This window comes from Triticum aestivum, unplaced genomic scaffold (assembly GCF_018294505.1).
Source record: "Triticum aestivum cultivar Chinese Spring unplaced genomic scaffold, IWGSC CS RefSeq v2.1 scaffold43, whole genome shotgun sequence".
Taxonomy (NCBI): Eukaryota; Viridiplantae; Streptophyta; class Magnoliopsida; order Poales; family Poaceae; genus Triticum; species Triticum aestivum.
Genome location: NW_025226156.1, coordinates 52,984 through 62,969, shown reverse-complemented (window position 1 = coordinate 62,969; position 9,986 = coordinate 52,984). Strand labels below are relative to the sequence as shown.

Below are 9,986 nucleotides of genomic sequence, written 5' to 3'. Positions count from 1 at the left end.
GGGACATCGTGAGTGACGACCGAGGTGGAGCAGGCTTTTATAAAACCCAAGAGCGTGTACAAGCAACGGCTAGGAAGTCATCGATGCAGACCAGGAGACGACAACGACCACGATCTGCGAAGCAAATCGCCACCCCGGGAGAATAAAATGCCGATAAGGGCATGTAAAAACTCCGATGACCATCAACACTGGCCGAATCCAGATGGATTCGCCGGAAACCTAAACCAGCTTCGGCAGTGCCGCCGTCAAGCACCAGCGAGAGGGAGAGAAGATGGGTGATGAAAAAATCGGCTAGCCCACCAGTAGTTCTATGGAATACAAGGATAAGATTTTTTTTGTTTTTGAAAGAAAAGGAGTTTACCTCAAAAGAAAATCTCAGCACCCTTTGTAAGATAATCTGGTTATGAGTAGTATAAATTGACTCTTATTGCTCGCTAAATAATAAGTAGAATAGAAAGCGAGACGGCAAAAGATACTTAGAAAGGGAAAAACGAAGACAGTAATCCCTTCCCTGCAAGCTAGGCATGAGGACGCTGGTGGGTCCCAGACGCGCGTACACGTGGACGCCAGTCTAGTATGCGGATATAAATAAATATTCTGCCGTCCAACCTTGCATGCTTTAAGCATGATGATGACGAGGGGGAGGAGGATGACATGTGGGACCGGGCGGCGGGTGACGTGGCCGGTCCGGCTCTGCAATTAACAAACTGAATCCTGAAAAGAGCATCATGAAGGCCATGGGAGTCTCAGATGCCGCCCTCGTCGTCTTATCTCCATCCACATGTTTTTCAGATTATATAAGCAGAAGGCTCATCGTCCCTTGCTTACCTCCACCCATCCACCTCCGCCTCCGCCTCCACTATCTATCTCCACCCATTCCATTTTTGGAGCAGAGGTCGTCGGCGATGGCGCTCAAGGTGGCCTCCTTCCCCGGCGAGCTCTCCTCCCTCCTGGACTCCGGCACCACCAGGAGCAGGAGGGGAGCCGCCTTCCGCCCCCGCCAGCACCAGCTTAGCAAAGGTAGGGCCGCCGGACTCTTCTTTTCCCCTCCCCTTCCTTGTTTCCCGGATCCCCTAGGATTGCGTTACTGTTCTTGCTAATCTCCTGCCATTTTGTTTTACTACTTAATTAATTGTGTACTACTCCATTCTTTAAAGCAATTAGTCGTCAGTTCCGAGGTGACTGCCAGCCAGCACTTGTAGCTAGCTAGATAGATAGATAGATAGAATTGTTTTAAACTCTTGCTGCAAAGATGAGTGAATCAAGATTATGTATGTACGTTCAACACACATCTATCTATCTCCTCCCTACAGCTATATATTGTGTGTGTTTTCAACACACTTCTGGCTCTGCTTTGATTTGCCAAGAAAGAACAGAGAATAAAAGTTTGAGCTCTGCTCCGAAATCATTTCTTCCGTTTCCGCGGCGCATGGCAGCCGCAAGCGGGTGGGTTCTCGGAGAATAACAAGCATAGTAAATACAGTCTGTCTGTCATTGTGATCTCATATTCTGACGATGCCTAACCGTTTTGACTTGGACGTCCTTCAAAAGCCACGATTTCCTTTCCTTTCATCATATTAAAAAACACATTTATTAGAGTGAAAAAAAAAGGCAGAAATTTCATACTACAACTTACTTGCTTTTTTGTCTAGGCAGCAGTTGTCAGTTACCTGTCATTCAGTATAGAAAGAAGAGAATCCCCTCTTTCTTTTGCAATCCACTAACCGGCTGCATCAAATTCTGAAATATCGTCCGGGGGGCCGTTTGCCAATTCCATCCCACTGCGCTGCCTGCCTGGAATATCTAATGTTCCTTCCTTCCAAAGTTCCAAGAACATATTCTCTTCTGCCTGGCCTGGATCCCATTCCACCTCCTACTTTCCAGTGACATTATATTTTCATTCACACCAACTTTCACTGCTCTGCTCTGTTCAGTGCCTTGCTTGCTTTTAAGCTGATTTTTTGAATTTTATTTTTTAGCCTATCCTTTTAGGCTGATTGGTTGGTTGGTTGGTGCACTAGACATGAACTGGGTGGGAGTTTACATGAGTGACCAAACATCAACGTTCATGCTCAACATAGATTACATAGGGATAGGGCGCAATAATTCAGGGCTTGAATTTATAAACTACCTTTAGCATAGTGGCCTAATTCTAGTGGAACTGTGCAACTTTGGTTGGTTAGTGGTGTATGTTGCTTTCAAGTTTCAACTAATCTTAGTTTGACTTGACTTGTGCCCCCATCCCAGTGGACTTCACCTTTCAAAGGAGGGACAAAAGAGCAGCCTACCTGAGGACATGCTGCTCGATGCAGCAGGGCCCGCCGCCAGCCTGGCCTGGCCGAGCCGTCGCGGAGCCCGAGAGGAGGTCATGGGAGGGCCCTAAGCCCATCTCCATCGTCGGCTCAACCGGTTCCATAGGAACACAGGTAAGATGCAATGTTACATGTTCAGATAGTAGTGCTTCTTTTTGTTCAACTTGGTGGATCCGCTGATAATTAACAGTTTTTCTTTGCTTTTTTTTTTTGCGTAACTGAAAAGACATTGGACATCGTTGCGGAGAATCCTGACAAGTTCCGGGTTGTCGCTCTTGCTGCTGGCTCCAACGTCACTCTTCTAGCTGATCAGGTTCAATGATCTCTCTTCAGAGTATATATTTATTCGGTTTCAGTTTCACCCCTTGTTGTGAAATGTAAGAGAAAACTGCGTGCATATCGTAGTATTAACGCTATGAAAGTTACTGCTGAATTTAACAGGTGAAAACGTTCAAGCCAAAGCTGGTGGCTGTAAGAAACGAGTCATTACTTAATGAGCTAAAGGAAGCATTAGCTGGCTGTGAAGAGATGCCGGAAATTATTCCTGGGGAGCAGGGTGTCATAGAGGTAAGAAGACATTTCTTCTGATCCTATATGCAAAAGGAATCAATGCTTTATACTGAATTTTCACTGATATTCAACTCTTCAATAATAGGTCGCTCGCCACCCGGACGCAGTTACAGTCGTCACAGGCATAGTAGGGTGTGCAGGACTCAAGGTAATTTATGCTTTATATATTCCATATTTTCCTTCATCCGTTCTTTCTAATGGTTCTATTAAGGCGTTAAGACAAGTCGGTATGGAACAACCTAATTCAATAGTGCCGTAGTGGTGCAACCAATATCCTATCCTTAACAGTTTAGAGCCTTGGTCCATGGCTCCTTTATGAAACTGCATATCAGTAGGCCCATCATGCGTGCCTCAGTGGTGCTACTTTCAGACTCTGCTTAGTATCTTATCTTCGCATTTCCGGAGAACTCAACATTATCATGCTATTGTTAAATTTTCTCTCCTCCACTTTGGATGGACGGATTGAAAAAAAATATAGATCTAGCCAAATCAGATTGTCTATGCTTGCTGAAGCTACTGCGAAGGGCAGCTAAAATATCCATTATTTTCTTTCTGTGTGACAGCCTACAGTTGCAGCAATTGAAGCTGGGAAAGACATAGCATTGGCAAACAAAGAGACACTCATCGCAGGCGGTCCGTTCGTGCTTCCCCTTGCGCACAAGCACAATGTGAAAATACTTCCTGCTGATTCAGAGCACTCTGCAATATTTCAGGTACATACCATAAAATAGTTACCTATTATTGCAGTTAAAAAAATTCACCATGCTGCAAGTTTAGCACAGTTAGGCTTGTCTGAATTTAAGTTTGCTGCTCCTATCCCATAGTGTATACAAGGCTTGTCTGAAGGATCACTTCGTCGCGTTATTCTGACTGCGTCTGGCGGTGCTTTCAGGTAAGTCTGTTTGTTTTCATGTGTATTGTACTACATGTTTTACTTCTAGAAGCATCGAACTCCATCTTATACCAATTGATGATGACAGGGACTGGCCAGTAGAGAAGCTGAAAGACGTAAAGGTTGCCGATGCTTTGAAGCACCCAAACTGGAGCATGGGGAAAAAAATCACAGTAGATTCTGCTACTTTGTTCAACAAGGTGCTTAGAAATTTCCTCAACTTTATGTTAAAACTTTCTTCTTGGTGTGTGTGTGTGTGTGTGTGTGTCTGTTTAATCACTATAGCGACAACTCGATTCTTGCAGGGATTAGAAGTTATCGAGGCACATTATCTGTTTGGTGCTGAATATGATGACATTGAGATTGTGATTCACCCACAGTCCATCATACACTCTATGATTGAAACCCAGGTGAGGCCCTACAACATAGTTATCCCCTTTTGCCAAGAAGCATATATTCTTAAGGACACTGTAACACGTGCACACGTCATGCCGATGTGATGCGGTGCATATCGTTTATTCTTGCTTTCTCTGGTAGTACGTTTAGCGCATCAGACCAGCAGAATCTGAGGTTTATGTTCTTTCAGGTCCTTGGGACTGATATGCTAAATTGTTTCTACTATAAGAATTCACATATGGCTTAATGTTAATCTTCAAGTATTCATGAAGCTCTATTATTTCATCAGGATTCATCAGTCCTGGCTCAGCTGGGATGGCCAGACATGCGGCTACCAATCCTATACACCTTGTCTTGGCCAGACCGAGTCTACTGCTCCGAGGTCACCTGGCCCCGGCTAGATCTTTGCAAGTAAAAGCACTCTCCCTAATAACTCCATAATTCAGTTCAAGAATGGCCACTTAATTACTTTTTGGCTAACTGTAATTGGATAATGCAGGCTGGGTTCACTGACATTCAAAGCTCCTGACAACGTGAAATACCCATCGGTGGATCTCGCGTATGCAGCAGGGCGAGCAGGGGGCACCATGACGGGAGTTTTGAGTGCTGCTAATGAGAAGGCGGTGGAGCTGTTCATCGACGAAAAGTATGATTCTTTCTGCATGCTATCATCCTTCTTTTCTCTTGTTTTTTTAGACAAAGCATTGCATAGTGGATGCCATTGTTCTGATTTGGTTGACGTAACTATGTTCCGCGTGTCTGTTCTGCTGATTAAAAAGGTTCACAAAAATTCTTTGCGTAGTCTGACTTGAAAGGAGAATGTATGTCCTGAAAGCTAATAATATGCTCAGGCACTTTCAACCATAACCTATACGTTACGGATTATAATAACTCTGTGGAACCTTGATTTCATGAGCACTTGATATAAGTTTAGCTTAAGTTTGGCCTACCTGTTGTTGTTGTTGTTGCATATTTGTTGCGGTAAAAACTGTTTTATGAACATGTGGACATAAAAGGCACAAGTCCTCATCCACCTCCCCTGTTGTTGTTTTTGCAGGATCAGCTACCTGGACATCTTCAAGGTGGTGGAGATGACATGTGACGCGCACCGCAACGAGCTGGTGACAAGGCCGTCGCTCGAGGAGATCATACATTACGACCAGTGGGCAAGGAAGTTCGCCGCCAACCTACAGCCATCGTCGTCTGGACGGAGCCCTGTGCTCGCCTAAGGCCCTTCTTCCTGGAGCTGGCTGATGAAGCACAGATGATGTACACTACTACTCCCATGGCCTGGCCTTGCTAAAACTGGCCATGTGGAAACCAAGCTTAGATATTTCAACAAGGCACACCTAGGTTGCCTTCCTGAAATGTAAATCATGTGTTCGCACAAATAAATCATGTAAGTTTTGATGGATGGATGGATGGATGGGTGAATGAAATAGGCAAGAATCAAACACATACATCCCTACAGTTTTGACTGACAAGTTCAGAAAAGAATCCAACAACATCCAAAGGTGGAGCCACAATTGTGTCAAGAGAATGAACCTAGCCAAGATTGTGGTATTTTTCTTCCTTTTCGCTAGGCGGTGCTCCCCAGATCATCATCCACATTACAATTCACAAGAACTGCAACAAAGATAAGCACCGACAAAAGGTAGTCTATCAAATCACCGACAAAAGGAAGCACGCGACCGACCTGAGACAGTTCCCACCGGATTCCAGGAGAAGCCATGCAGCTTTAGGTAGCATCAAAAGCACTCACCAGAATCTGATGCCCTTCCATAATAATACTACCACACTCAACATATCTCTACTCAAAAAGATAACCGACCCGGGACAGCATTCCCAAAGCGATATTCCTTATCCTAGCAAGCTCAGAAAAGGCACCAACCACAGGTCCGCAGCACGGGTAAATTTAATGGGGGAATCCCTTAATACGATACGATAGCATTAGATGTGCAAGTACATGAATCCTTTATACAAACTCATCAAACACTGAGATGTAGATGCAAATGTTCTAAAGTAGCTGGAGATAGCGACGTTCGACAAGAGATAGTCCTGGGCTTCCGGTGGGGTGGTAGTAGGCAAGTAACATGCCGCCGCTGGGCAGCGGCGGCAGAGGGTGGTCTAGTGGCCGTATTTCTGGAACTCCCATTCGCTGTTGTCTGCAACGTGGAGCAACAAAAAGATACTGGTCAGTATGAAGATTTCCAACAAGATGAACTTAAGCCATACAGTAACTGTGGTTACCTAGTGGGCACACTTGGCGAGTCTTGAGCCACCTGCTGATGCAGTGGAAGTGGAAAGCATGATTACAGACACCTGTAGTGCACAAGAGCACATCATGTTAGGTCCACTGAAGCTTAATACCAAACAGCTTGCTTTACAATAATAAATCTATTTACAAGGGAAATATTTGACCCCAGAAACTAGTTAAGATACTCCATCCGTTCCTAAATGTAAGTCTTTTTAGAGATTTGACTATGGACTACATACGGATGAAAATAGACGTATTTTAGAGTGTAGATTCACTCATTCTGCTCCGTATGTAGTCCATATTAATAAAATTCTAAAAAGACTTATATTTAGGAACAGAGGGAGTAAAGTTACTCGCTCGCAACAAGATATTACTGACTTGAGTACCAAATATCAAACATTTGAATTAACCAAACACCCCATTAACTGCCCCATGAGGGCATCCTACTAACTTCTGGGTCTTGAGACAATAACATGACCAGGTATAGCATAAAAAAATCCATATCTCACAAGTTCATAATTCCATGAGCGAGCAAAGAGACAGACAATCCAAACTACAAGTAGCACATGAGTCAATATGTTCGAAGGCATACTAACTTGTCAAGTGCAAACATAAAAGCACTGTATGACACCTCATGATCCACCAACAGTGATTATTATTTTCAAAATCTACAAACGGGCAAACTATATTCCTACTATTAATGCAGTAATATCAGGCTAAGATCGATAAGGCAAGTTGCACAAAAGGAGCATGGAAATGATGCATAAAACACTACCGTAAGTACAACGACATGTTTTCCTAGCTTAGGCTTCACCAAGAGTGGATGGTCACATAATAAATAGTTCCAGATGCAAGCCCTAGAACTCTATAGATGCATGACAGGTATATATTGGAGAAATAGAGCATATCTAGTCCGTTAACGTTAATCAGGCCAGCGAGCAAGGGAGCTGCGTCCACTCATATTAGGCCACTCATCAAGGGAAATTAATTCCCAGACGCTACAGGCATGCAAGATGAGCGCACGAGGCAGCATACAAGTGAGCACGCAAGGGGACAATCTGCTTATTGTGGCAGTTAATTAAAGCAGACAATTTGGGGGATATCATGTCAGCTAAATCTAGCGGGATTATAGGTGATTTTCTAAAGTGAAAAAAGTTGGCGCGCACGCTAATTGTGGTGCCTTATTTGCTGAAATATCCCCCTGGCCTAAGAAACGCAGACAGACGGAGTTGCACTTTATGGAATAAATACTAAGTTGATTTATCATTTCAAGAGACAGATAGACAAGCAATTTATTTAGCATCATGTCGCACTCTGCAACAACATGAGATGCACAGCTTTAAGCTATAGTAGAGTAACAGGTTTTACTACTAGTTATCCCATATAGAGTTAGTATAGGTGGTGTAACATGCAGAAAACAGAGGAGGTTGCAGCCCTGGCTGATTCAGCAACTAGAGCCCGTAATCGGTGAGGTAGGTAAATATGAATCAACTAGTAGAGTAGATAAAACATGGAAATGGAAATCACCATGACATGATAAATATGAATCAACTGAGAAGACGTATGGTTGTCCAGGGCGGGCGGGCAGGGGTTAAACATAACAGGGGGGTGCAGGGCTTAAACATATCAGTGTAGCCGCCTGTAAGAGACTATGACTTGATTGACGCCGCACAAAACAGGCAATTTAACCTAGACTAGAGGCATATAAATTAAATTTGGCACTCGGCGGTGAAGGAAGCAAGAGTGATATTTGAAAATTTAAGAGAGAGAGAGAGAGAGTACCCCATGCGACGGTGCACTCCTCGCTGGTGGCGCTGGCCTGGTTGGCCTGGCACTCGATGCCTGCACTCACCAAGCAAGATTCAAGTGAGTTCGGATCAGATCCCCAATTCCCCAAGATGAAGAAAAGAAAAAGAAAGCTTATTACATACATAGATCCATGATGTGGTTGCGGCAGATGGCGCAGTTGTCCACCACGATGTCTGCAGTGCACACCAAACCAAATCATACATCAGAGAGACTGGATCCATCCAAGCTATCCAGGGTTAGGGATGGATCGGATCGGCGCTTACCCCACGCCCAAAGCGCGACGGCGTTCCACTTCTTGATCTCGAAGCGCTTGCCCGGCTTGCGGGACGACGACCCGGCGCCGGCGTCGGCGGCGGGGGCCGGCGGCGGCGCGTCGGGGGCGTCCGTCTCCATGGCCGACATCCTCTCCCTCTCTCTGCGTCTCTGTCTGCTCTCTGTGCTGGGGTTGGTTGGGCTTCCTCTTCCTCTTTCTCTTTCTCTTCTCTTCTCTTTGGCCGATATCTATCTATCTCTCTCTCAACCAAAACCGACTCTGATTTGATTTCATTTGATTTCAGAATCAGATTTCGGTTCAAAAACCAAAGAGGCCCCACTCACCTAGTATTTTCTAAATTCCCGAATTTATTTATTTCCTCAAAAACAACTACTCCCTCCGTTTTTTATTTACTCTGCATGCATATTAGAGTTGACTCAAGTCAAACTTTGTAAAGTTCACACCAACTTCTTTTATATTTATAGATAGAAAAAAAAGAATATAAATATTTACCCTAACAGATTTACATGATGCCAAGGCACGTTCAATACTACTGAACCTAATGGCATTGCTTTGTTATCCAAGGGTACATGTTAATGTTTTTGACTATCAATCAACTTCGTCATAGCTTACAAAGCTTCGCTTTGACCAAAGCTAGCTAGTATATATGCGAATCGGAGTAAATAAAAACAGATAAAATATGTATCAAGACAAAGATACCTCGCTTCTCACACCCCTCCCTCGTGGGTGGGGTCGGAGGTACGTACAACCGCTCTTCTAACCATCCAACCATAGGCCGATGCTTCTCCCAATAAGTAACCACCCTGACAAGCTGGATAGAAAGAAGGGTATGCTTCTGCAAACTTGTCTGTTGTGATCCTGACCTAGTCCATCCGTCGGACCGGGCCGTGTTCTCTTTGCTACACAGAAGAATATTGTACATAGAAGATGGACATAAAGCTTGATTACGCGTCAGTCTATCACCCGCAGTTAAACGAGCAGGTAAAACGCACCAACCGACTAATCCTCAACAACATTAAGCCAAGGCTAGTACGCTCCATCAAAGAAGCAAATTGCAAATGGGTAGACGAGCTCGATTCCGTCCTATGGGGTCTTCGCACCACGCCCAACCGATCCATGTGGTACACCCCATTCTTTATGGTATACGGCGACAAGGCTCGCAATCATGGCCACTCGCAGCACGATGGCAGCGTCGCAGCACCGACTCGCAGCATGGGCTCATTTAAAAAATAAGAGGATTACCTCGGGCCTCTGCATCTGGGCGATGCAGGCATCCATTTTATTAATTATTCATAAAGACCTTACAAAGTAGTACAGTTTGTCTGAAGCCACCATCTTAGCAACAATGGTCGCTATTCCTAACCACTTCATGTTTTTTTTGAATAAACGAATCTATGAAAAAGACTCCCAGTGTGCGACAAGTGGTGCACATGCAGTGCGTCATTTTTCAGCACCTGAGGAGGTTGGAGTGACCTT

General features: G+C 44.5%; 2 protein-coding genes across 2 annotated transcripts; one reads left to right on the top strand and one right to left on the bottom strand.

Moving 5' to 3' along the window:
* Positions 1–713: 713 nt before the first annotated feature.
* On the top strand, positions 714–5,630 carry LOC123172496 (1-deoxy-D-xylulose 5-phosphate reductoisomerase, chloroplastic). The gene is made up of 12 exons (XM_044589459.1): positions 714–1,020; positions 2,248–2,426; positions 2,539–2,625; positions 2,754–2,879; positions 2,968–3,030; positions 3,446–3,595; positions 3,707–3,774; positions 3,863–3,974; positions 4,080–4,184; positions 4,460–4,581; positions 4,670–4,816; positions 5,228–5,630. Exons 1-12 carry the CDS (start codon positions 729–731, stop codon positions 5,397–5,399), a joined length of 1,623 nt encoding a protein of 540 aa, XP_044445394.1. The 5' UTR covers positions 714–728; the 3' UTR covers positions 5,400–5,630.
* Positions 5,631–6,080: 450 nt separating this feature from the next.
* LOC123172497 (RING-box protein 1) lies at positions 6,081–8,758 on the bottom strand. The gene is made up of 5 exons (XM_044589460.1): positions 8,500–8,758; positions 8,359–8,409; positions 8,210–8,269; positions 6,421–6,492; positions 6,081–6,335 (listed from the first exon to the last, which is right to left on the bottom strand). The coding sequence occupies exons 1-5, from the start codon at positions 8,636–8,638 to the stop codon at positions 6,298–6,300; spliced, it is 360 nt and encodes a 119-aa protein (XP_044445395.1). The 5' UTR covers positions 8,639–8,758; the 3' UTR covers positions 6,081–6,297.
* Positions 8,759–9,986: the final 1,228 nt, after the last annotated feature.